General features: G+C 37.4%; 2 protein-coding genes across 5 annotated transcripts in view; both read left to right on the forward strand.

Annotated features, from left to right (window-relative positions):
- The first annotated feature begins 2,273 nt into the window (after window positions 1-2,273).
- Window positions 2,274-7,152, forward strand: psmd5 (proteasome 26S subunit, non-ATPase 5). Its single transcript, XM_051412967.1, has 10 exons — window positions 2,274-2,481; window positions 3,179-3,323; window positions 3,430-3,543; window positions 3,615-3,743; window positions 4,255-4,364; window positions 4,533-4,675; window positions 4,830-5,021; window positions 5,160-5,269; window positions 5,368-5,508; window positions 5,634-7,152. Exons 1-10 carry the CDS (start codon window positions 2,309-2,311, stop codon window positions 5,889-5,891), a joined length of 1,515 nt encoding a protein of 504 aa, XP_051268927.1. The 5' UTR covers window positions 2,274-2,308; the 3' UTR covers window positions 5,892-7,152.
- A 4,339-nt stretch (window positions 7,153-11,491) lies between these two features.
- The window catches only part of LOC127370751 (potassium channel subfamily T member 2-like), a 32,485-nt gene continuing 16,121 nt past the window's right edge, over window positions 11,492-27,855 (forward strand). For 3 of the 4 annotated variants that reach the window (XM_051413102.1, XM_051413104.1, XM_051413105.1), the window contains exons 1-12: window positions 11,492-12,014; window positions 14,563-14,727; window positions 21,713-21,792; window positions 22,109-22,256; window positions 23,703-23,750; window positions 24,054-24,102; window positions 24,287-24,346; window positions 24,647-24,721; window positions 25,484-25,567; window positions 26,104-26,198; window positions 27,360-27,540; window positions 27,624-27,788. In XM_051413102.1, the coding sequence (XP_051269062.1) occupies window positions 11,848-12,014; window positions 14,563-14,727; window positions 21,713-21,792; window positions 22,109-22,256; window positions 23,703-23,750; window positions 24,054-24,102; window positions 24,287-24,346; window positions 24,647-24,721; window positions 25,484-25,567; window positions 26,104-26,198; window positions 27,360-27,540; window positions 27,624-27,788 (1,317 nt within the window). In that variant the 5' untranslated portion in view covers window positions 11,492-11,847. Of the gene's footprint in view, window positions 12,015-14,562; window positions 14,728-17,775; window positions 18,215-21,712; window positions 21,793-22,108; window positions 22,257-23,702; window positions 23,751-24,053; window positions 24,103-24,286; window positions 24,347-24,646; window positions 24,722-25,483; window positions 25,568-26,103; window positions 26,199-27,359; window positions 27,541-27,623; window positions 27,789-27,855 lie in introns of those variants that run through there. The other variant, XM_051413106.1, reaches the window with a different exon arrangement.

The raw sequence follows: 27,855 nt of genomic DNA on the forward strand, positions 1-27,855 counted from the left end.
AAAATAAATATAATTGCACATATAATACACAATATAATACAAATCACATTACGGCAAAAAAAAAAAAAAAAAAACCCACAATTCAGTTTATTGCAAGTGCCCACATTTATTTTTGCCCAAAATAAAGTAAAATAGCCCACTAATCATGGGAAATTGCTGGGAAGCTTTGGTTTTGTAGATCAGTCAGACACCTTCCAAAAACTAGAGACTAGGTGGGTTGTAGTGAACCAAGCAGGATTACTCAGTTAACCAGGTAACTTCTAAAATAGTATGCAATGACTTTTGTTAATAAATGATCACATGTTTCCTTTTATGGCCAAAAATGATTTGTTTCAGGATTTAACCACAAAATTGTTTTACATGCTATTATTTCCAACAAAGTATTAAAAAAAAAAAAAAAGTTTCTGCTAGGGTAAATGTAAGAATTCTTGAATTTTACCTTTGATCTCAGAGTTATAGAATTTTGCCTTTGATCTCAGAGTTATAGAATTTTGCCTTTGATCTCAGAGTTATAGATTTTTGGCTTTGATCTCAGAATTCATGAATTCCTGAATTTTACAATATCAGTATATAAAAGGTGTATGTAGTCTTAATATAATGCTTATTTTTATTTCTATTATGTCTTGTATTTTTCTATTTCATTTATGTATTTTCTTATTTATTGTAATTTTGTGTATCTTGAACTGCTGTAACAAATGTTTTTAGCTGGTGTGGAATCAATAAATTTCATTTTATCCTGTCTTATCTCAAAATTCCATATCACATTGTTTATTTATTTTAATTTTTTACAAAGTAAGCAGGAAAGAGTTTAGAGTCATTGAATTTGCATTTGTGGAATTCAGCAAGTGAAACTAAAAGATTTATTATGAAATATTTTCCATCTTAAAGTCAAATACACCAAAAAAGCATTCAAGAGACACTTTTATTATTCTTGCTCTATTGAAAAGCATAAACTTCTCACAGTGGTATCAGATGATTTTTACTGAGTGAGTAAGGGACCATGGGAAGTGTTGTGGGAATTTGATATTTACTACTTGTACAGCATACCATTCCAGTCAAAGAATTGACCAACAAGTAGGATGTTAAACTTATTTTTGGAGAGAATGAAAGTTTGACTTTTATTAATATTATAACTGCACAATAAAAATAAACTGCAGCCACGGAGGTGGAAAATAAATCTGAATTTACACATTTTAACAGAGAGATGCAAAAAAAAAAAAAAAAGAGCCACAGGGTATTGTTGATCACTGATTTTATTCAACGACCTTGTGAGTTAATCAGCCTGCCTACTAATTATATTAATAATATTAAGTATTCATATTGTGCTAGATTTTTCCCACAGCAGAAACATGTTTTTATTTCTATTCTCTACCTGGACATTGCCAACAGACTATTGTACTACAGCATTTGGAGGTTTAGTATCTTCCTAAAGTCCCAGCTTCCCCCATTAAATAACTTTCAATCACGATGAATCATCTGGCGCCACCTTGTGGTCAGAATTAATAGTCAACATCAAAGGGCTGCTGCTTGACTGTGATCCCTGATGTGTTCAGGATTATTGTTGAAAAACGCGAGCTAAAGTGCCCTCTTGGGAGCCAAAACTCGCTAAAGTGTCCTATTCGGAGACAAAAACGTGTGTTAAAGTGCCCTCTACAGTGGTGAGGATGCGCTGTATGTGCCCCTTTTTTTCTTTCCGCCCCTACCCTTCAAAAAGTCTGTGCACGCCACTGTACGTTACACATGATAGAGCTGCACACACTGCCCAAACTTTATGATTACATTATTATTACATTAAATTGTATTATTATTATTACTATTATTTAGTTATTTCTATACGATAAGGAATGTGTTTTAAAGTAAAACTCCCAGTAACTGTCTATAGCTAAACAGCAATTGCCAAAACAGATTGTATCAGAAATGTTGTATTTAAGTGTATTTTCATCAAATGTCGTTACCATTGTAGTCAATGTGTGGGAGAAGACATTCAGTTGCATCAATATCAATATTATCTTGATTATAATGTTGATATTGCCTTTGAAAGTTAGATTTTAAACCAGTTGGGTCTCCTTTTATTCTAGAATGGTAATATATATATATAAAAAAAACAACATTAAAGTCTTTAGCTAGATATAGGTTCTGAGTGAGTTTAAAAGCAATTTCCTCAACTTTATTGGTGATTAAGTATCGATCATGTAGTAGCCAGGTCTGCCCACCAGGTGGCGGTAACGCGCCATGACGTATGAAGTAGGAGGAGAAGAAGAAGAAGGCAGACTCGGTTTGTCGGTAGTTTCCCAAAACACTGACAGTCATGGCTGCATCCATTGAGAGCTTACTGGAGGAAATCTCCGGTGTCGAAGACCCAATTGAAGAGCTGCAGAGTTTAAAAACAGCCGTATTATCGATACCTGTCAGCGCGTTGAGAGACTCAGTGAGCGGGCAGCGTTTAAATGTGATATTCTCTTTGTTAAACTCAAACCAAAGGTTGGTCTGGTACAATGCACCTTGTTCACTCTTGGGTATCGTGCTGGTGGGTGTGAACTGCTGAGTCAGTTAGCTGTCAGTATTTTAACAGTAGCGTATTTAAACAGTAAGTTAACATACCGGTGGGGTAAGCTAACGTTAGTTTATAACAGGCTACAATGCAGATTGTTGCAGCCTGCAGTGCAGGTGTGGACATTAACACACTTTTCATTGTGTAGCCCTGTGTTACATTTATATCCGTGCTTTTTTTTTTTTTTTACACACATTTCCCCTATATTATTTTATGTACCGTGCAAGCAGAGAGTGTTGCAAATTAGCCTTTAAACTACATGGATATTACTTAATTTTAAGTGCTGTGTGCAGGAGTACAGCGCTAAACAGTAAACACATCTCACTGTTCAAATACTCTTTACCTTTCCACACAACTCCACTGTAAGTCCACCTCTTATAAATGTAAATATGTGCTGTTTTTCTTTGTATATGGTAGAAAAGAGAATAGCTTTGGGATTTAGTGGTCTGACAAAACGAGCAATTTGAATATGAGAACATGGGCTCAGCAGGTTGTTATATTTTTCATTATGTTCTTACATTTTACAGAACAAACGATTAATTAATTCATCCATTGATTGAGAAAATAATAATTAGTTGCAGCCGTAGAATTGTTTATTAAAGTTCCTAATGTGAGCTGTGTTCACAGGGAGCAGGTTGAGCTGTGTGTGGACATCCTTGAACGCATCTTAATGGCCCTCAGCCCTACATGCTTGGCCCAGAACTACAGAGTGGAGCTGCAGGGGGGTCTGACCCATCCCAATCAAACAGTTAAGATACTGGCTTTGACACAGGTGGGCTACTCGTACACACAGCACGCACACACACACACACACACACACAAAAAACAAAAGAGCCTTTAAGCCACTGACCTTGCCTATGTTTTTTGTTCTTCGTCAGATTGGCAGAATAGTGGAGCACCCCGACGCTGTCACTGAAATCCTCAACAACCATGACATTCTTCAAGCAGTGATTCACTGCATCGGAGAAGAGATGATGGCTGTAGCAAAGCAGGTGATGACCGAAGCACTGTGTAAGGTTTTTAATGAGCCTACAGCGGGTGCAATAACTTCTTTGTTTCCTAGGCAATCCAGACCTTGTCTAAACTGAGTCACTCCAAGCCCGGGTTGGACAAATTGTTCCAGAGCGACATGCTGAAAGTGATGAAGGATGTGATGGCCACAAGTGACATTGTCAGGTACAGAATATATGAGGTACGTTCAAATGTGTTTGGTTACTTTGTGGCTGCAAAAACGGCAACCTTTTTTTCGTGACATACAGTTTTTAAGTAACATTTATTTGGATGGAATCAGTGGAAAAGATGATTAATCACAACAAGGAATCATGCCAGAAAATGGGCACTTAGATTCAGTTATATTACAGTTTTAATTCATTCCAGATGACTCTTGTAATCATGCACATGGCGGCAGTGGAATGACAGTTGAACTCCACGTTTGTTTCCCCCCCAGTGTATAGTTTTTTTTCTTTTCATAAAATCATCTTGCAGTCATCTAGCAGACTCTCTAATCCGCTGGAAAATTGCACTAAATCACACACTCCAATGCTGCCAAACACAGATTCTCTCTATTGTTCCTGCTTCTATAGTTTGTTCTCTGTGACATATCTCATGAAATGAATGCATGTGTTTGTAATGCATATACTTAAGCACACGTGAAACAGCTCTCATACTGATTCCCTAATAAAACTTTCTCTTGCCGCATGCAGCTGGTGGTCGAGATCTCGTCTATGTCTCCCATTTCCCTCGGTTACTGTGCCAACAGCAGCTTAATTTCTCAGCTGCTTGGAGAACTGACAGGAGATGATGTATTGATCAGGTAATAAGATTAATCATTAGTCATAAATACAGAGAAGTTGTGTGGAAAATTATAATGTAGTTACTGCAAATTGAGAGTTGCTAAATTGCCTGGCTTGCACAGTCTCCCTTTTAATATCTGTCTTTTTTCCTCTTTCATGCTGAAAATTTGTGTCTGTTTTCTCGCCAGAGCTACAGCCACTGAGATGGTGACCACTCTAGCCCACAGTCAGCATGGCAGGCAGTATTTGGCCCAGCAGGGTATAATGGATAAGATCTCCAACATGATCAGAGGGGCAGAAACCGACCCTTTCTCCTCCCTCTACCTTCCGGGTGAGTCTCTTTAGAAAATGTCTCCAAGAAAAATACAGAAACACAGCCTGAACAGTCTTCTTGTGTTTACTTTAGGTGGAGTATTCTTTTATTTATTACAGCAATTCAATGCTGCATTATTGAGTTGTTTACAGTGAAAATATTACTCCTGTAGGTTTGGTGAAGTTCTTTGGAAATCTGGCCATTATGGACAGCCCACAGCAGGTTTGTGAAACCTACCCGGCCTTCCAGAACAAGGTGTTTGAGATGGCTCTGGACCCGGACCCTGTGATGATCGGCGTGGCTCTGGACACTTTGGGATTACTCGGCTCCTCTGTGGAGGGGAAGCAGGTCCTTCAGAAAACAGGTTTGCCTGTTGTTTTTCTTTTTTTCCGTCCTAGGTTTTATTTAATAAAAGCCAAAGGAGCAACGGCTCCTCTCAGCATGTTTATATTTCTTGTACTTATAGCTGATCTTTTGTGACCGATTCGCTTTGTGTCTTCAGGAGAAAAGTTCAAATCTGTGTTGTTAAGAATGAGCCAGCTTGCCAGCGCTGGAGCTACAGACCTCCGAGTGCGCAGCTTGGACGCCATATCACAACTTCTCACTCTACAGGTATGTGTGCACACATAAGGAATATTCAGTTACATAATGCCACCTTCATAAAGGAAAAAAAGTTGATCAGTTAATGAATCTGTAATGTTTTTTCGCAGCCAGAGCAGCAGACAGAAGACCTCTTGGCCCTGACAGAGTCCTGGTTCCACCTTTTGTCTAACCATCCCATGGATATGATTAGCAACATTAGCACTCAGCCGTTCCCAGAGCTGCATTGTGGGGCTCTGGGGATATTCACTGTGAGTGATCAGCTGTTTCTAACTACCATTAATTCCTCACTGTGATACTGAAATTTTGCTTAGTCTCATAATGCCATCAATGCTGCTCCGGTAATATTTGTATCCTCCCTACGTGTGTTTTCCAGGCCATTGCCACTCAGCCTTGGGGTCAGAAGTTAATGATCAGCACTCCCAGTTTCATGGAGTTTGTTTTGGATCGTTCAACGGGTCAGACAAAGGAGGCCAAAGATGCCAAGTTTGCACTGGTGGGGTCACTGGTGTGTTCGTCGACAGCAGCAGAGATACTGGGCAGCCAGCATTACATCCGTCTGAAGACTTATCTCAGAGAGGGACCTTACTATGTGTCAGCTGTGGCCACAGTCAGCACAGAAGGAGCAGACTGATTCAAACACACTTCATGGGTTTCTAGTTAATGTTTAAGTAATGGGTAAGTGCCTAAATAATCTCACTGAACGTATTGTACTCTGTCATAATAAACTCATTCTCTACATGTTCTAACAAATCAGGATGTGGTGATAAATAGTTCAGTTGATTAAAACTTTCTTAGTTTTTTTAACATCATTTGTCAAAAACACGTAACAATGTTCAACATTAACTCATAGAAGTAATTTTATTTACTTGCTTTGCCTGAGCTAGGTAATTTACGCACATTATTATATTTATCAGGCTTTTCTCATAATACATTACCATTTAACAGCTCATTTTCATCTTCATTTTTCTTTATTTGACTTCGTGAGTAAGTCTAGTAACTTAAATATGAGTATCCTCTAACTACGGGGGAGTAATAAAAGTGAAATGTAAGGTAAAGTTTGCAAACATAATTATACCTTAACATTTTTGGACACTGTTCAGTCTAATTAAGATGACTGACTCAAAAACATGATTCTTTTGTGCAGACTCTTGGAAGTAAAGTATAGAAATGTAAGAGTAAAGGGACAACAATTCCTCAGTTTTTATTAGTAGTGCATTAAAGTGGCACGTTTTATACAACAATTTTGTCATAAGGAGCATTACACAGCCTGGGAAAACAGTTGTATAATATCATCAGGGTTATTTTCCGTTTGAGACTGATTTATTCTTTACAGAAAACCTGTGTTACAAACGGGCAGTGTGGAGTTTGTAAGACTTGCATAGAAAACAGAGTTTCTAATTAAACAGGCTTTCGTTGTTGCATTATGGGAAATGTAGGATCCAGTGGTTTTGGAGCTTGACTAATAATAGAGACTAAAAGCTAAGATATCTTAATTTCTTAATTTTCTTTTTTTTTCTTCTTTGATTTTCTCTTGTAATGCAACACTAGATCACTGGTGTATCACACACAAAAGCATCAAGCATAGAGCCATGACTAATTATTGTAATTCACCATATAAATGGATACCAGTGGACATCAATATGTCTCCACATCTTCTGATAACAAGTCAATACCTGTTTACCTTAAGCACTTACTTAAGGAATAATTAGAGGCTTTCTAGATTCCCTTAGATGTTCACCAACCAGGCACAAATTCACATCATCATATACAATATCTTTCTCACTGCTCTCCACATCCTGCAGACATTGATTGAATTTGTTTGTCTCAAAAATATTTTTGTTTTCTAAATACAGTGACATTTTTGTAATTAAAGAGGATGCAGTCGGACCACAGATGTGTTTGTTTGTTTTGTTTTTCATAAGGGTCGTATCGAAATTTAGACCTACAAATGCGATTCAAGAAAAATGTCAGATACACCTTGAAGGTTTTTTAAAACAGAAATTAGATGTTTTTGTGGCATCAAATAAAAAAGTGAAGAGGTTCACAAGCTACCCATCAGTATAAAGCAATTATAATTAGCCCCAACTTTACCAGCTGCAACATTAAAGTGCTTATAAGAACATTTAGGTTTGGTATTTGAGGTATATTCTGGTGCTAATATTATTAGACTTTCACCTGTAACAGAGTATTTCTACATTGTGGTGTTGCTATTTTTACTTAAAGGACCAGTGTGTAGGATTTAGTGGCGTCTAACACAACTCCCCAGTTCACCCTCCCCTTCCAAGTTCAAAGAAGAAACTACCGCAAAACACCCAAAAAATGCAACACTTCCGTCTGTAGATAAAAACAGCTCCTTCTAAGGTAACAAAAACATAACGATTCTTATATTAACGTGTTTATACACTAATGAAAACATACTCATGCATATTATATTACATTTCTTACAATAGATCCTCCCAAATATTACATACTGGGCCTTTAAGGAAAAGATCACAGTACTTCCACTGGCTTTAGTCATAAACCAAAGTATTGGACAAAATTAAGCATTGACCTTATGTTGATGCCAAATGAAAAATGAAGGTATCGCTAAAGTGATTCTACCTGGGATTGCATATGTATCCAAAATGTCATGGCAATCCATCCAATAGTTGAGACATTTTACTCTGAATCACAAAAGGCAAAGTCAGGGCGTCACCAAAGTCACTATGATTCATTCTCTTGGCATTAATGTCTTTACATGTTGAGATATATGACAATCCACCCAATAGTTGTTGTTGTGCCTACTAGCATGGCTGAAAAGATTATTGTATTTCTACTGCATCAGATCCATTTTCTTGTCAAAAGCTCAGGATTTTAGTTTTTTTTTACCACATTCTTCAGAGGTTTGCATATTGCGTGATGGTTTTAAATGAATAAATGTTTAATTACACACAATAATTATATAAATATGACATGAACCTATATGACCGTATTCATATTCAACACTATTTCTTTTAATCCGCTGGGAAAACTTTTCTTCATATTGCATCTCCCCTGGTGGGATAATCTCACAGATGTGACTTCTCTCCAGCAGTAAAAAGACTTCCCACTTCAGTGAGAGCGACTGACTCAATCCAAAACCTCACACCAGCTTAAAACTCAACAACCTCAAGTCACCGTCACCCCCTGTGAATCATATCACCTCTCCCACGTCTCCATAATACTCGCTGCAGTCTGCGTCATCAAATAAACAAAGAAATAAATAATAAATAACATCCAGTCAGTCAATCTTTTTTACATTTTATTTTATTTCTTCTTCTGGCAGTGTAGTGAAAGTAATTTGGCTTCTCTTCTCATGCTTTTTATGCTATGGTGGAAAGTAAATAAAGATTTTTTACTCAAGTACTCTGCTTAAGTACAATTTTGCAGTACTGTGCACATGAGTATAAAAAAATTATACTATTTTATACTTCTGCTCCACTACATATCAGAGGGAAATATTGTAATTTTCAATGCACCACTTTTATTTGATGTAGAAGTTACTAGTTACTTTTTGAAATGACCACATCACACCTTTTAAATGATCACACGTTCAGCTTATAAAATCTGTTTTTTTAAAGAATAAACCAGTTTTCACCAACTGTAATGTCTCAGATGTGAGCTGGTGGGACTTTTCCCCTCTAAAATCTCCAGATAGTTTAATTGAAACAACCCAAATAGATCACACTACACCATATTTCACTAAGAATTAAAGATAGCTAAGAAAATCCTGATAGAAAAGTAATGTAACAGAATTCATTTTTTCTTATTTTTGCCCACAAATGATCTCACAACCCCTTAGATTTATTGTTTGACCCTTCGTAGGGGCCGGACCGCAAGGTTTGGAACCACTGAACCAAACTACTGAACCAAACTACCTGTAAAATATAATAATATATATAATCCATAGAGTACATTTGATTGTAATGACTTAAATCAATGACTCTTGTAATGGAGTAGTTATACATTATGGTATTAGTTTGTTTACTTAAGTAAAAGATCTCAGTGTTTAATCCACCACTGCTTTTATGAGTTCAGTGCTTGTGGCCTTCTCCTGAAGGATTACATAGACAAAACATTTTTCTAAACCCAGTTTCTTCTGATTCCAGCTCTAATATTTACCAATATCAGGCTGTGCTGCAATCATCGTCTTTGGCATTGCAGTGAAATACGAACCGTAAGCATTACCTCTTATCCCAAGAGAAGGCTGTTAATCCCGGTGATGCTGCCGGCCCCTTTGTGCCTTCCCCCTGCTGTCTGTTAGAGAGTAAGAGACTCCTCCTGGGTTTCCTCTGTGTGAAAGGTGGGATGATCTGCTGCTTGAGCTCAACACACCTGGGAAACAGTGACAGCTGGCACCAAGTGGTGTCAGAATGTGGGATTTTCAGATTATACTTGAACGATGAATCATCCTATCATCGTCAACCTATTGTATTACTTATCACCCTGCTGTCCTGATACACACATATCATCTATCTGTGACGTCTGGGATTAGTGTGTTTATGAGAATCTCCTTTAGCTCCCTAGAGGAAGCCAGATATAAAGACATTCCCGAAGAGACAAAAGGAGTTGTGTGTTTGAAAAACTTCTCATATATTCAGTTTTTAAAGGCATAGTTCAAGTTTTTGCCCTTTTTGACAGGAAACTGAAGCCATTATATCCCACTATGCTCTCTAGAAACGCTACCAGACTAAATCAGATATAAACGCTTCAGTTTCCCGTCGGGTTGACTATGGATACAACCCTGCTTTAAAAAGCTTGAACTATCCTTTTCGAGAGATATTGGAGAGATTTATAAAAATGAGACAATGTATCCTTCAGAAGGGGACATTTCTGTTATGTAGATAAGATCTTTTGAAATATATTTATTTTTTATTTGTGATCATCTTGTTGTCTAATGTTGCTGTCTTGTAATCACACAAAGGTTGGACTCCACGTGGTACAGTACACTTTAATAAATAAATCTCCAACCTATGTAATGGCTGCTGTCCTGTTTAACACAAAGACAAAAATATAACACATCAGATATGAGTTATAGGCAAATTAATAGAAAGTAGATAGTAAAGTAGTAGATAGTATAGATAGTAATTTCTGTATTTGTTAGTATTCATCACATCGTTTTATTCTGCACATAAAGCTGAAAATAGTTTCTTGTGCAAAGTATTTGTAGAAGGTAACTAACGCCTATATTTACTCAAGTACTGTACAAGTACAGTTTTAAGGTACATGTAGTATTTTTATGTTACGCTATCTTCTACTTCTACTTCACCACATTTCACAGGGAAATATTGTACTTTCTACATTACTACTTTTAATTGAGAGCTTTTCAGATTCAGATTTTACATTTTAAAACAGATGATACATACAAGCATTGATAAAGACTAAACCAATAGTTCCCAACCTTTTTGTGTTTGACTTCTTACAGAAATGCAGTGTGTAGTTGGGGTCCTTTGTCACGTTTCAGATCTCTGTGACTTGTTAGCATTTCTACCAAAGAGTGAGTTCCCCTTAAAACTTTATAAATGGTTTCATTTAAAGGAGTCTTGTGGGCCCAAAGAGGTGAAATTATTAAGATTACAACAGTAAATTGCGACTTACACACTGATACATCAGTATTACTAACCCACTGATGTAATTTATGTCAAAGCTGGGCCATCTTTCTGCAGAATGAGTACCTTTGCTTTTACTTTTGACACTTTAAGTACATGTTGCTGCTAATACTTTTGGATTTTGAATGCAGGACTTTTACCATTTTGTATTTACTTTTACATGTGGGAAATTTTATAATTTTATAAGAAGTAAGGTGTAGACCTGCAATATTTGAAAAGTGTCCTGAGATAACATTGTTATGAATTGGCGTTATACAAATAAAACTGAATTAAAAAAATTAAATAAAGCATCTGAGAACGTTTGAAAGAACACTTGTAAAATATAATCCAGTGTTCATGTGATAAATTATTACATTTAGAAGCTGATAATGCATTTCCCCCCCTTTATATCACAACATTGCTTCATCTATGTCATTTTTGTGTTTTGTCATCATTATCTTGCATATCAGGATTAAAATACTTTAAATTTTGTCCAAATATGTTCCCATATTTTCATTCTAGAGAAGCTGAGAGACCCACAGCCTCCAACAGATGGTGCTAATCTCTCTCTCCTCATCAGGAGTTGGGTGATAATTCAACAGTTATGTCATTAGGTGTACAGATACCTCGGCAAGGAAAGCTGTCATCACCGTCATGTTCACTGCTGCAGACCTGTCCTCTGCATCTCACACTTTATTTTCCCCTCTCACGTTTCACTCTGTTTTTTTTTCTTTTGACACCCAAATGATTTCATTTGCATCTTTCAGTTTGACTATTTAAAGAGTTAATTCGCCAGTTGTCACTTTGCTCGCAGCTTCTTTTCTGCGCAGGCTGACAAAAAAAACAACTCTTCCATACCTCCAAGATGCACCTGAATAGGTAAGGTGGGCATCCGCACAGGGAGATATCACCGGGGCTTTTTAAAAGAGCGCATCTTTTCTCTCCGGGGTGTCCACTCCTTTTTGGGCAGATCACCCTCCGATGCAATTAACCCAGGAAGAAGACTTTGTCAAGGGGGACTCAACGCCGACCACCGCAGCTCTCCAGTCCGACGGCAGCGCCGGATCTCCGGCCAAAATGTGCAGTGAATGTTACGTGAACCAGACATTTGTGAACGATGATGGGACCGTGAACGAGCACAAACCACGGTAAGAAAGACACGCACCAACAGCAGTAAGAAGGCAAACTTTATGTATCATATCAGGAGATTAGTAGGAGCTTCACTCCAACACATCAAAGTTATGTCCACAGTCAGTGGCGTGCTTGGAAGATGAGGGATTTATTAGAATAAACACTGTGTCTTTCTCTATCTTTATATTATTATTATAATAAAATGAATATGTTGTATCCAGTCAGTTGTGTTGCTGTGCGTAAACATGCCTCATCCACTCACTGTGTACCTGTCAGCAGCACTGTTGTGTGTTCAGCTGTTCACTGGCTTGCCGTCTGTCTCTGTCTGAGCTTTCACTATTACAGCCTGGATCACTGTAAATATGTTTGCATTACTAAAACTCATAATACACATGTTAAATAATGTTGTAATGTATTGGTCTCTGCATTTGTATGTCTTCTTGGAACATTTTTGTTACTTTTTACCAAAGAAAATTGACATTTTGTGTTAGAAAATGTACATTAAAAGTCCCAAAGAAGACATGTGTTGACACATGAACAATCTAATCACAAAACTTCTCATCCGATGTGTTTTGCTCTCTGCTCTTTGCCATTGGGCTTTGTTTGGTTAAGTTAGATGGATGGATTTCACAAAAACCACATGGGAAATATACCCTTCATCTATTATGTAATACGTTTGACAAGCTTAATGGAGGACTATGGCAAACAGTTACAGTGATGTAGAGAAAGAGGAAAGAGAGGTTCAAGGCTTTTCTACACTCTGCCTGCCAGCGCCTCTCTACAGATTGTATAAGTTTAGTTTCTAGGAAGAGACTGAAAAACTCACATTCAGTCGAGAAGATTTCACATAAAAACCACTTACACTTCATTTGCATCATAAAGTCCATCTCTTACATCTCCCTGCAATGACTAATATTTAATGGAAGGATGTTTGGAAGCAAAGACTTCCATTAAGTGAATCTGCAGTGTATTCTCCAAACAGTATAAAATATTAAAATCAGTCCATTTACTCAACATCTAATTCATCTCATTCCTTCAAGTGATCTCCGCACAGCTTCTAATCCTGGTTCAAAGGTAACATCCCATTGCACTTCATTCCTCCTTTGCATGTTACTCAGGCTGATTGAATAAGGCTGACTCAACATCTGCAGCGTGCTCTTCATCCAGCTAACCAGATGTGCTATCCTACAGATTTTATGATTTGATATCAAGATGAAAGCAGGATCTGGGGGACTTGGATAGCCCACCTGGTAGCGCTGGCACCCCATGTGCACTAAGTCCTTGCTGCAGTGGGCATGGGTTTGAATCCGACCTGTAGCCCTTTGCTGCATGTCATCCAATCCCCCCCCCCCCCCCCCCCCCCCGTCCTGCCCTTCATCAGCTGTAATTATTTTATAGGATTATTGATGTGTGCCTGAAGCTGAGCGATAGCATGAGTAGAAACAGGTGGTGGACTCAAACAGAACTATTATCGGCAAAATGTACTCAAAAGTAAACACTGGTAATACAGCTATAGCTTTTTGAGGTGGAGCTAGTTTTACCTACTTACAGTTTACAGATATTTTATTCCAGTGGTTCTCAACCTATACTCAGAAAATGTTCTGTTTCCAGTCCAAACTGTTTCTGGAAACTTCTCCTGTACTGCGGCTCTAATGCACACTTGCAATGTTGAGCTCAGCTTTCGTTCCAGGAACACAAAGTTACAAGTCCAGTTTACTCAAGTGATCTTAGTGTTTTATACCTCTTTCAGGCAAAACAAGTACAGTACAGTTTCTCACATTACACGAGTTGAATCAACGGGATAGTGAAGAATAGGTAGACTATTAAGTAGGAATAGATGTAGGGGTTGAGCTCCAACAAAAGGCTCACAAGATAAATCTGAAAGGCCATAAGATGATTATTGAGGCAGGGGAGAACAAAAAATTTACTTCTGCTACACAAATGATGATGATGGTGATTATTATTGTTATTTTTTAAATGTGAAATCTGAAAAGTAATTATATCAGTCAGATAAATGTGGAAGAGTAAAGGTAATTTTCACATTGGCTGAAACCTTCCCACACCAAAATTAATGGTCGAAGTGCTGGGCATTGACTCTTTAAATCCTTTATTGCTCACACCTTGGACAGATCTATCATGAGAAATACTTGAGTACATACAGCGTCACTAGCTGTACTTCAGCTTCTACTAATTAAGCTTAAATGGTCACAAATGCGTGCTTACAGACACAGTGTGATGCTTTATTTGGCTGCTTGTCTGAATGACTTCAGTTTGAACAGCTCACATTACAGAACAAGCTGCAAACATACAGTGAAAGAGCCTAATTACACCGACCAAGCTCAGAGTGGAGAATATAAACTAGGAATTCTGTTTTTTTTTCAGTATCTTCTTTCTCTCCTATTTTCTTTCTGGTGTATTCCTGTATCAATCCACCAACTGTACTTTTTCTATCTCATGTTTCTTTTCTTTGCTTCCTCTCCTCTCCTGCTCTTTGTTCCTTCTCAACGTTGCCTGTCCTTCCTGCTCCCCTTCTGTTTCTTTACTGTTCTCCTCTCCCTCCTCCAGCTCCTCTCCAGCGCCACTCCAGACCACCATCAACAGCAGCGGGGTTATCTTAGACATCTCCACACTTAAGATGGAGCAGCAGGAGAGCGAGGTGCCTCCGCTGCCGCCCCGCTTCCGATTCAGAGACCTGCTGCTCGGGGACCAGAGCTTCCAGAATGATGACAGGTAGGCAGCAGGGTTTTTTTTGGTGAAAAAAGTGTCAGTTGTGAGAGACATACCAAGATTTTGACCATAATACTTTAAAGCTTAAACAAGCAGTTGATAAATCTCTTAATCCAGACATTCCCCCACATTCCTGTCCGATGAATTCAACCATCCCTTCATTGACTCCGCCAGTTATTTCAACTTTTTACTTTTAGCTAATCATTTAAACCTTTTTAACCTTTTATCCCGTAACGTTACTTTTAGCTATTTCAGCCATTTACACATTGAACTATTCTCTTAAATTTGGCTATTTATCCAGTTATTTATTACTTTTAGCCAACTATTGTGTTTTCAAATTAGTTGAATGTACCCCCAAGAAACTGCAAGTACCCCTGGTTGGGAATTGCTGGTCTATTGACAGAAAATTAATAAGTAACCACTTTAATAATTGATCAATCAAGTGTTTTTTTAAAACAAAAATGCCCAAACATTCATTACTTTTAGACTGTCAAATATTTGCTAGTTTTCTTAGCATTCTACGATATTAATTATAGTAGTATTTTGGTTCAGGACTGTTGGTTTGCGTCAAAACAAGACATTAAAATTACTTCAGGATCCAACAAATTATTAATGAGCTGAAACTGTGAAAAGATTAATTAAGGCAAAGAATTATGATCATAGGTTGCAGTTCAAAAACCCTTAATGAGAAGGCCTTTTGTAACATTAAATTACTCTATTGCAAATGCTGCTAATAAAAGCAGCATATTAGACTGTAACCAAATAGTATTTATCACCCTAATCTCTATTTGTCCATTATATTCATCCAGCTTCATTTCAAATTGCATTTTGATGCAATTTGACCTCATTACAGCTCTGTTAGTCATCTCATGTTGCTTTTCGCCTATCAAAAGTGCTGATTGCCAGACCTCTTTTTAACCAGCTGACAACCTAATTGGCATTCAAGCCCCACTTGACACACCTTTGTGGCAGTGTTTGTAGTTATTTTAAAGTAACATCAGAGTTGTTGTGCATGAGAGTGTTTATCTTTTCAATCCCCTGCAGTCTTAGCATACACAAAAGCATACACAAGTGCAATGTGAAGTGTTTTTCCTAACCATGTTCGTGTAAGTGGTGGAAATGAAGCCTAGAAAACAGTTGCAGAGCTTGGGGTGCTGTCCATGGTGCTGAAAAATAAGTTGATTCTGAATCACTGTGGTTTTGTGAGTTGTCAAGTTGGCTAGATTGTGTGTGTGTTTGATACATTCTCCCAAGAATTTATTTGAAACTTGAAGAAGTTTGACTGAAACATGTTTTTCAACAGCATTGTGACCTAATTCACAATGCTGTTGAAAATTTAAAATGAGATCTCACCATCAGTCATCTGTCTTTCCTCATGCAAACTTTCTCCTCTTGTACCTTCAGTGCTGTACTCTGCTGCAGCATCTGAGCTTGACAGACAAGATCAGTAGCGGTGTTGTGCTTTTTTCTGAGATCTGCTTCTAAAGTCTGAAACAAAGAGTCAAAAAATAACTTTAAAAAAAAAAACACGTGTCCCTTTTTCTGTAATTACAGAGGTTCTGAAGAGAGCTAAATTCAACAATCCAGAGCAGTTAGTCATACTCTCATATATGCATTTCCTAAAGAGATTTGCTCAGTATATATTCTGGTGTTCTGCCAGATGGACCTTGGGAGAGTGATGATAAAATTTAATTTTAGATGTGATTACAGCAGCAGCAAACCTTTGAGACCACAGTGCTGTTTGTAATATTTGACAAATCTATTTAACGAGGAAAAAACAACAAGCTCTGCCAATGCTTTCAGTCAAATGTGACCTTTCCCCAGCTGTCCTTGCAACAACTACTCTTTTCTCCTCGATAAAGCTGTCTGGATTCTCTGCTCCCATTTAGACAGTTATTATCATTCCTCTCTTCTTTCCCTGCAAATGAACCTGTCTCCTGTCCCCAGTAGATAGTGTTGTTGGAGGTGAGTGATGCTTCAGGTTAGATGTTCAGTGGTCAGTCTTCAGGCTTGTGTCCAGCAGCTGTGTTGTGAAACTCCAAATGTCACATCTGCCCGGGGATCGTCCATCACTCAAAATGCTCCTTTTTTCAAAGACAGGCACGCGTGAGAAGAAACACACAAACACATAACGATATGCACATTATTGTCAACCTGTCAGCCTTATTTGAAGTTCTTTAGTCTTTCTCTCAGTCCCACCTCCCTCATTTCTTCATTCTTCTTTTTCTCCTTTTATTTTAAATGTTGTCTGTATTTCCACCTTAGTGACGTCAGTGCAAGCTAAACTTAGCGATGTACAAATGTGGAACGCTTAAGTGAAAATGTCACATATTTAACAGGCATGAGTTATGGTGTGAGGGTCTTCTCATGTAACTTGGAAAGCCACAATGAGTGGCGTTACAGTACCAGTGTGGGCGAAGGAGAGTTCAAGTGGAGTGGCCTCTTCTGGTATTTTCAAAAGCACTGACTCATGGAGGAGGTCATCTATAAATTACTACTTCAGACTCTTCAAATTAAGAGAAGACAAAAAGGTGGGAGGGACACAGAAGAGAGAGAGAGAGAGAGAGAGAGTGAGACAGAGAGAGCAGAGCATCCTACATTGTTCTTGATTCTCCTCTTGTCTGTATTTTCTACTCAAATCCAAAAGGAAAAAAGCATCTTTTGTTGCTGTAGTCTGTCATTTATGTTGCCAAAACCTTTCACATCAGCCGAGCAGAGAGAGCCCGACCGCCGCCCGCCTCTTGTTGCTTTCTCTTGACAGAAGGGCAAAACAGAAAGACAGACGGCACATGCCTTTCGGCTTTGTAGGCTGTAAGTCATGAGAGCTTAGATGACACATTTGAAATACTTCTAAGCCTCACTAAATACTGACACACTGCAGCCAACAATGCCACCTGCAAAAAAAACCCAACATACATAAAAAAAGATTTAAAAGACAAATCAGTGTTTATGTGCTACTGATTCGTTCCTCCAGTGTGTCTCAGGGAATGATTAACAGCTTTGTGAGGAGCTGCAGTGCTGCTACAGAGAGGGGACATGCTGCAACAGCATCAGTTAGGGTTATTCCAGTCATAGCAACGTTGCTGTGGCAACAGGCCCGCGCACGAGAGAGCGAAAGAGAGAGAGATTGTATACATTTCTAAAAATATTCCAATAAGCTCTTCATCCCTTAAAATAAATGATTAATCAAGCACTGCTTTGTCTCAGATTTATTTATTTTTTAATTCTTGTTGCGTGTTTTTTTGTTTTTTTCATTCCTCCCCTAAAGCGTAAAAATAATTGGTTTTTCCGACAAACAGTTAGTGCTGTGTTGTTTTAGAGCTGCGGGGAGGGAGCGTTGGTCAACAAGCTTTTATACTGTATAGGAATTAAGACTGACTGCACGACGCAGCTACAGGTGTCAATGGACAATGGATCCGAAGATCATCATCCCAACCTGGGTCAGCCCGTCCGTGGGCACCTGGAGGTCGGACCCTGATGTCGGGCAGAGGTAGGGCCACATGGAGCAGAGAGGTGTTCTTCATAAGTGCGCATGATGTCTTAATGTCAGTGGAGAGGAGCTCGTGTGCTGAATGGGAATGAGAAGTTGTTGGTTTTTTATTGTTATTGTTTATTTTTATTTTTCAACTGAGACAGTTTGCACTTGCAGGAGGCAAAAGACGGGAGCTCCCTTAGACCAATTTAATAAGCGCGCCTAAAAACTGCTGAGATGCACAGAAATGCCTTCGTGTTTATTTTTTATTTTATTTTCTTTTTTATAGTTGTAAGAACCTGAAAGTTTGTTTTATTTCATCGACACAACGGCTGTAATATTAAGTAACTAACGATTGTCTTTAGCTATCGATATATTGATTTCTGCCTCTCACGATGCCTCAAGTTGATTTTTAGAAATGACTTGTTTTGTGCCAAAATCCAAAGCCAAAATGTTATACTTTTTGCTAAAGAAAGAACTTAAATTTATTTTTAAAAATATATATATATAAATATATATTAGTCTGTCAACTAATCAACTAATGTTTAAACTGCAATATAAAGTGTTTATTAGCTGGAAAAATTCCGTTTAGTCTATTCATATATTATCATATAGACAAAAAATATTCAAATTTTAGAGCCACAGTGATTTTTATCTTATTATTATTATTTCTATTATTTTACATTATTGCTAGTTTAATCGTTTTTTTAAATTTGCCAATTAGCTCTAATATAATAATAATAATAATAATAATAATAATAATAATGGCTTTATTAAAGACACAAGAGAAAAGAGTTTCATAATTTAGGACTGCAACTTTATTTTCTTATTGGTTGCTTGTTTATTATCACATAAGACAAAGAAAAACATCACAATTGAGAAGCTGGAACTCTATTTGATATGGTGCCTGTATGTGTGTGTGTGTGTGTGTTTTAATTTTTTATTTTAACTTTCTGTATTCAGAGCAACAGGTTTCTTTTTGTTGGTGATGAACACCTCGGGGTGAACTGATTTGATAAAAGCAGGCCTATTTCAGAGCTGATTGTACTTGCAGAACTTGCTCAGCCGCAATTAGTCGTTTTAAAAGATCTGATTACTCCCAGAGCTGCGCGTCTTATTGCCTGAAACTCCGATGTGACACCGCAGTATGACTAATGTCAGACCACTTCAGTTAGTAATTGTGTGCTCAACAGGAGCTGATTATGGGTCATTACTTGCACCATTATGTGCGTGTGAGTGGGTGGAAGGGTGAGACACAGAGATAGACAGACAGACAGACAGACAGGCAGACGGAGAGCAATCTGTAGGACTCTCAGTTGAAGTGTCTTTACCTCCAGAGCTCATCTCTGCCCTGCTGTTGCCCAGATGTGACAGCTGTTTTCAGAGCTCATTGGAGAAGATTTCATTGTTTCACCTCTGAAGGGTTTCCTCCACTCTGTGGTGTAGTTTTATTGTCGTACGGCCTATTTTAGGGGTGCACAATGATGTTGCAGTGCACACCGAAGAGATGTCGGGGCATCCAACAACCCACACTGCTTTTTCCTTCCTACTGTGAACCTCTCAGCCACAAGCCAAAATCTGGGATTACTACCGCAACAGCACAGCCTCACAAGCCTTCAGTTGTCCTCAAATTCTACTAATCTCTCTTATGCTTGCACTCTGTCTCTTCATTTTTCCCAGTCTGCGCTCTCTCCTGAAGGCAGCACTCTGAACATTATACATTACATCTGTGTGTTGCCAAGCAATCTGCTGTATGAGTTCTGCTTCTTCTCTCTGACTGTTTCTCCTTCTGTGCTTTGTCGCACAAATTAACATCCAGCATGTACTATTGTTTCACACTTATATAATTTTGTTCATAGAATTGGAAGAGGACTTTTTTTTTTTACCCACAAAAAACTACCCCTGAAGGCAGTGGTGGACTGTCTGAAGGGCAGGGGCAAAACATGAGATAAAAAGGGCATCGGCTGCATGCGGTAGGGCACCAGCACAGACAAAGTCGTGATGCATTAATGCTGAAACGGTTCCAAAACCTGGTTAAGATTAAAATTGTTTTATTATGTGAGTCAGATTTAAAGTGCTACAGCTCTGTAATGAAAACACAGGGAACCGTTGTCTATGTAACCATCTGCAGTGGCTTTCTGTGGCTTTGACAAAAAATTATATATGGAATAAAGTGAAAGAACATTTTAATTTATCATTGTTGTAACCTAAAGTGGTTCTTACATCATCCAGTTGCACAAATGTGTATCAATTACACACTGAATAAACAAATGTTTTAACATTTTGTCAACAAAAAAGTGCGTCATACGTTATGTGGCGTCTTTTCTTTCTTTTTTTCCCCCCCTTATAGAAATATGCCGGATTTATTTGTAAAGGTTTTGGGACAGAAAATTCAAAGGATGTGATGTTTATGCGCACATTTTCTCTCCGCTTTTCAACCACAGACATGTCAACACTGTGCAGCTCTAGCTAACGTTATCTTATAAATCATAGACATAATATACATATACGTATATATTGTCTATGTTATAAATGGAGTCTGCTAATGTCAACAAACAGCACCAACCCAATGCAAAGTTCAAAGAAGTCACATTACTGCACAGTTTGTGAACTATAACGTTATATTGTGATATCGAGATTTTACGTTAGCTTGCTTACTGATGCGGACAAATTGCTAGCTAGCTAATTTAGCAAAATTCTGTTGAATGCATGTTCAGCAATTGTTCAGCAATTCAGCATGGCGGGATTGCAGCTGGCTGGCAGATTTTAGCTTTCTGGTTAACATTATTACTACCAAAACACTATCTGAGTGGATATATATATATGTTATTAACTTGCTACATTACTTGACCAGCTAACCTGATCCATGATAACATTACAAACTTATGTAATATAAAAACCGTGTTGAGTTTAGTCAAAAATAAATTATGTAATTGTACAAACCCAAGGTGTATAATGTATTTTCCAGCATTCAGTGTTCATTTACTACAGTTCACTTAATAGCCAACGGTGTTGCTATTAACAGTTTTCTGCAAGTTACATATAGAACCTTTAAAATATATTGTTTTCTTTCTGCATTTAACATTTCACACTTTGTCTTATCAAGTAAAAGAGAAAAAGAGAAAGAGAAAACATGCTATTTCAAAATATACATATTATATTTAATTTACTTTTTCATTTAATTATGACCCGATTATCCTGGTTACTGAGATAGTAATAATGAATATGTACCATTTTCTATTTTGATTTTAATTCTGGATGAAATGATCATCCATACCTTGACAGCTGCTCTTCTCCTTTGGTTTGAGCTGCTTGTCCTACAGTTACCCTGTCTCATAATTGGGAACCAAATCAGAGACAATTACCAAACCCTCCTCGGGAGAAAAACAACATTATGAATATTCATGCTGTGCAAAATTTGATGCTTTAAAAACCGCTTCGAAAAAACCCATCTGCGTTGCTTCTTCTGTTTGTGCTGCTGATTCTTGTTTCTTCTCTCTTTCTCTTCCCTGTTAGGGTGCAGGTAGAGTTTTATGTGAATGAAAACACCTTCAAGGAGCGACTGAAGCTTTTCTTCATCAAAAACCAAAGATCAAGTAAGTGCATGGTGCAAGTCATCTTCTTACATTACATGTTACGTAATTGAAAGAGTCCATTAAAGGTCGACACAATAAAAGCAATACCCACAAATTCAAACCTAATGAGACCAGGATGTATATAGAAAACAACAGTACTTGAGAATCCCACACATTTCTTGCTTAGTAACCACAGATTTAAAGAGAATTACCACACTGTAAATCTACACACGCTGATGTTGCTTATGAGTTATAATAAATCCCATTATGCAGTATTGCTGTAGTGGTGTTTGTGGTGAGTATTTGTTTGGAAAATGGCTCCCTCTCTCGCCTTTAGGTCTTAGGATTCGTGTGTTCAACTTCTCCCTGAAGCTGCTCACCTGCCTGCTGTACATCATCCGAGTGGCGACAGACAACCCCGGTCAGGGTGCCAGTGCCAGTCACAGCACAGGACAGCAAAACGCTCCCAGTGGCAACAACAAATGGTTTGTTCACACACAGAGAGAACAACTCAAGTCAAGAATTATGATAACACATTATCACATGGTAGTGTCCCAACATCAGCTGTGGAGGAAGTATTACTGTCACGCTGATAGAATCAGAAACAGAAATACTTTATTGATCCCCTGGAGGGAGGGTTTGTTTGTTACAGCAGCTCAAGGTGCTCACACAATGTTAAAGAATAGAAATAATAATTATATTATAATGTCTAACAGTATATCTAGAAATAGATATAGAAATATATATATATCCATATATACATATAACATTTAAATAAAATAGAAATATTAAAATATAATAAAAGTATGTACATTATAATACAATATACAGAGGTAGAAGTAAGTGTATGCTACATGACCAACATAAGTGTAATGAAAAAATAGAACTGATGATGTCAATATGTTAACATCCTCAAGAATAAGAGAATAAGCCAGAATATTGCTCATTTATCCAAATATTGCACATTAACCAGAGAACATTACAGGCACCAGTTTAATGAGTGTCTGACACTCTGAGGGAGGAGTTGAAGAGTTTGATGGCCACAGGCAGGAATGACTTACTGTGGTGCATCTCGGTGGAATGAGTCTTACACTGAAACTGTACTAATGTGTTTGACACTACATTGCAGGAAAACTTTTGCATTGAACATTTAAAAGAATATAGGTATAATCAGGAAGGTGCACTTAAATTATTACAAAGTACTCAATATATATAATTATTATAACTTTTTCAATTATAAAAATTACTGAGAATCGTCCAAAGTGACACCTTCACAATGCTCGTTTTGTCCAACCAACAGTACAAACATCCAAATTATTAAAAGATTATTAAAATAATTTATTAATTTAAGGGGGAAAAAGCAAATACTCACATTTTAGAAGCTCGAACCATGAAATGTTTTAGCATGAAAAATGAAAATAAGAAATACATTTTCTGTTAATCTAATCTAATTGTTCCAACATGTCTTATGTGGCAACATGAATTTGTAACTAGCAACTAGTAACTAAAGCTGGTCATTAATTACAGTAAAAAGTACAATACTTCCCTCTGTAATGTAGTGGTGGTAGAAAGTGGACATAAAGGAAGTACAAGTAACTCAAATTTGTACTTAAATACATTACTTAAGTAAACATATTTAGTTACTTTCCACCACTGCCTAACACACAAAGAACTGTGAAAGCAACAGAAGAACTAACATACTGTACAAAGATGATAAAAATTAGATTGAAAGAAAAACAATAAAAGACACATTGAATCAATTAATTCATTTGACTGGCCCAACAATAAGCATTTCAGTTTTATCTGTGTTGGACATAAAAGAAGTTAGAAGAAGTTATAGTTACACTGGCGTGCATAACACACTGCACTCGTTAACTTTTCATTCTGTATCATTTTGTTCTCTTTTCCCCACCGTCATCACTATCCTGCAGCGTTGACTGCCAGTGGAACGGATCAGTGCAGGACAGAGAAATTAACTGGTAAGGCAGCAGTTAATATGTTCAAATTAGTAGAAAATTATTATGTAGCCTCGAGTATGAGTAATATTCTATGTGTGTGTTCTTTCAGCTTATTACCTGCACCTGATTAACCTTATGAGATCACTGTTTGTATTATGTGGGGCAATGTTAGGCATTAGATATCTATTATCTCTTACTCTATGATTGCCCATCTAAAGATATAATAACAGCGTGGTCATCCACAGGTCTTATTACATATATCGTATATTATTTATGTTTAATTAGTTAATTGTTAATAAAATAGTTGTATTCTCTGTTTGACAGGGAGTTGATCTTCTGGGTGGATAGGAAGGTTCCTGTTTGGGCCATTCAAGTGAGTCGCAACAGAATTTACACAGAGCAAAATAATAAAATCATTTAAATAAGCCAGGCTTTTATAAACTGAAGTATATGAACTGACATGATCAAATATTTGACCATCTAATCTTAACGCTTGACCACGTAAACAGCTGAACTTTTTTTGTGTTTATCTTTTTTTCTGTTTTTGGTTTGCACAGGTGATTGTGGCCATCATTAGTTTCCTGGAGACTATGTTATTGATGTATCTGAGCTACAAGGTAAGATGCACAAAATAAAGACTTCAATCACATCAGTATGATTACTGAATACAGTCTGTGCATTTAGTCACTTACAGTCTGTGAGATTGACAGTCCTTAAGTGGTGTAATTAGTGCAAGTCATTTGTCACAGCTACATTAAGGATTGACGATAATTACAGGATCTGGTTGAGGTGAAGGATTAAGTGGTCGTGGAAAGTGACAGACTACAATTAAGGAATGTATCTGTGCAGTGACTCACTGTCTATTGTGTGCTTACAGGTAAAACTGTTAAAAAGTCTGTGCATGTTTTTGATTTTAGGGGAACATTTGGGAGCAGATATTTCAGGTGTCTTTTCTTCTGGAGATGATCAACACAGTTCCCTTCATCATTACGGTAAAACAACACTGAAACACTCATTATCTTAACTCTCCCACTGGTAAACCACATGTGTTTAACTTGTTAACTCAGTTTTTTTTTTTTTCATATTTTTACAATGTCAGCCTTCAAGAATAAAGGACGTAAATACTGTGAGTCGGAGTTAGCTAAACCAGACTGAACCTCTGCATAGCAAAGCTAAGCTACAACACATATTTCTCATAAGTGTGGAGTTTTCAGTTCAACGCACCACTGGGCCTCCATCACAGATTTGTTAGCTTCGCTTAGTATCGTCAGACTAAGCTACACAGGCACAGATAATTGAACTCTACACATGTAAATGGGTAGAAACTGCAGACTACCCCTGAAACAGTCATCTTATATAACAAGAGCGAGCCTCGGTCAACCAATTTTTAAAGAAGGTTAAAAGATAAAAGCAACATATAGATCTATATAGTCACATTTTAATGTTAGCAAAACGCTAGCTAACTATCTAGCTAATTTACATCAATCATTACTTAGTCCGCTAGCTAACATTTATTTATATATGTTGCGTCTTTTAACCATCTTCAAAACGTGGTTGTCATTTAAACATAGATTAGCCTAGCACGTAGCATATCTAAATACAGGAAAGGAGAAAGTTGACCGAGGCCTGCTCAACTGTTATTGGAGCACAAAGATGAATATTTCCCATTGTGTGCAGTTTTTAATATGGGATTGAGATGATTGAAGAAACTGAAATGTTATCCAGTGAGTTTGAATGTCTCACGTTCTTCTCAGATCTTCTGGCCCTCAATAAGGAACATCTTCATTCCTGTGTTTCTCAACTGCTGGCTGGCCAAGTGTGCTTTGGAGAACATGATTGTGAGTAAACAAAGGCATTAAGTTAATTGTTTCTGTTAATGACTTGTTTTTAATCAACACTGTAATGACTTTGTTAAGGCAAGAAGCTCTGAGTCAGACTAAGCTGTGTCTGCTGACAGCAAGTCTATCACAACCATTACATTTCTGCACTGATTTATTCCAGCCCTCATGTTCACAGTCATTTGTACTGAGGCTGCAACAACACATCCTTCTCTGGCTTTGGTTGTGCTAAGATTGTGTGCGCCCCGGAGGGCTTCCACTGGGAGATAATTTGCAAGCCTGTCTGCATTTTATCATGTTGTTCTGTACTTCATTCTGTTCAGCTGTATTGCTGCAGCAGGAGGCAGAGTAGAACCATTATGCCAGCTCCGTTTGCAATAAATAGCTAAACTAATGATGTGAGTGATTCCATGACAGAACTGATATGGATGATCAGAGAAAACATTTGATAGATACAAGTTTATTATCTTTCTTTTATATGCGCACATGTGGGTTTTTAGGTTTAAATGTTAAAGTATGCTGTTGTTTTTGGGTAGAATGATGTCCACAGAGCGATCCAGAGGACCAACTCAGCCATGTTCAACCAGGTCCTCATTCTCATCTGCACCCTGCTCTGCCTGGTCTTCACTGGGTGAGGCTGCTTCTAACCTCTCTAAGTTTAATTTAAATGAACAGGACTGGATGCCCAGAATACTTTTGTTTGATTATTTAGTTCAGCTCTGTGCTGGTGTTTTGTCTAATATTAAATATGTAATGTTTCATGTATCAACACCAATAAGAAATGTGTATTTTAAGCTGTAGGTTGCAGAGCTTGTGTGTGATATTGCATACATTTCTATGATAGCACAGTAATTAGCCCGTTAACATCAAATAGCGATTAGGCATACACCAATCTCAGCATCATAAAAGCAAGATAGGAAATTGGTAAATGTTGGTAAAACTTGGTCCATCAATTCCTAATAATTCCCTAGGAAGTTTCCTGGTGAGAGGGAATCATGTAATTTGGATGTGATGAGTTGATATCTTTCCAATTAATTCCAAATGCCAAACTAGCATAACCTGCAGGTGGGATGTACATAAAATAATTTGATTTAAAGAAAAGTTATTATTCATAAATAAAATAAATATTTATTTGAGTTTAAAACAAATTAAATTCCTTGCTCAAAATCAATGCTAAAGTCAACACAACAAATTGAACAAATTATTGTAACCGTTTCAGAACTTTTCCCCTGTAATTTGTACCACATTACATAGTTTTTTTTAGTTGTAAATGATGGACATGTAAATGAAAATAAAGGGTATACATAACTGAATAAAAACATTTGTGTAAACCCATGGAGTTGTTTTAATCTGTTTTATCAAGAGATTATAGGTAAAGGAAGGCATAAAAGCATAATAATAATGTTCACTCCAGACTACAGAGCATCTTATTTTCTCAGGTTGTGGTTACACTTCATCTTCTGTACTCCACCATAAAAAATGTTTTTACACTTCATTGTGCAACCGTGTGTTGTAGAATGACAAACAAATGAATGAAGTTGAAATCAAATCAAGTTCATTTGTTGGACAAAAATCACAAACAAAATACATTTAAATTGAAAAGTGATCAGAAGTTAAGGGAGGAGTATAAAGCTTTATGTTTTTATAATGCATTAAATTATCTAAATTACCACTATTTAGTAATATATTCCATTATACTTTATGTTGCCGAGTTCATAGTGAATAGTACATTTTAGTCATAAATGTTGGCATTATGTTTGTATACGTGGTATATCTAAACTGTTCTACACAGCACATGTGGAATACAGCATCTGGAGCGAGCCGGCAAAAACCTCTCCCTCTTCAATTCCTTCTACTTCTGCATCGTCACCTTCTCCACCGTTGGCTTTGGAGACGTCACTCCCCGCATATGGCCCTCCCAGCTACTGGTGGTCATCATGATCTGTGTGGCTCTGGTGGTGCTGCCCCTGCAGGTAGGAAGTTTTTTAAATAATGTTTGGTAACTTTTGAATGTTCCTGTGTGAGTTCTAGTTTCACTCAGCTTGTTTTGTGTCAGTTTGAGGAGCTGATGTACCTGTGGATGGAGAGACAGAAGTCTGGAGGGAATTACAGCCGCCACAGAGCACAGACAGAGAAACATGTAGTGCTTTGTGTCAGCGCACTAAAGATAGACCTGCTCATGGATTTTCTCAATGAATTCTACGCCCATCCCAGACTGCAGGTACCAAACAACACAAGATAAACATTTGTATTGTCTGGAGTACACATATAGGATGTGATAATAGTCT

Source organism: Dicentrarchus labrax, unplaced genomic scaffold (assembly GCF_905237075.1).
Source record: "Dicentrarchus labrax unplaced genomic scaffold, dlabrax2021, whole genome shotgun sequence".
NCBI classification, from domain to species: Eukaryota; Metazoa; Chordata; class Actinopteri; family Moronidae; genus Dicentrarchus; species Dicentrarchus labrax.

Excerpts from the sequence above, each read along its gene's own strand:
- psmd5 (XM_051412967.1), top strand. The coding sequence starts at position 2,309 with ATGGCTGCATCCATTGAGAGCTTACTGGAGGAAATCTCCGGTGTCGAA. Across the intron at positions 3,544-3,614 it reads TGATGGCTGTAGCAAAGCAG|GCAATCCAGACCTTGTCTAA; the intron begins GTGATGACCGAA and ends TTTGTTTCCTAG. Across the intron at positions 4,365-4,532 it reads GGAGATGATGTATTGATCAG|AGCTACAGCCACTGAGATGG; the intron begins GTAATAAGATTA and ends TTTTCTCGCCAG.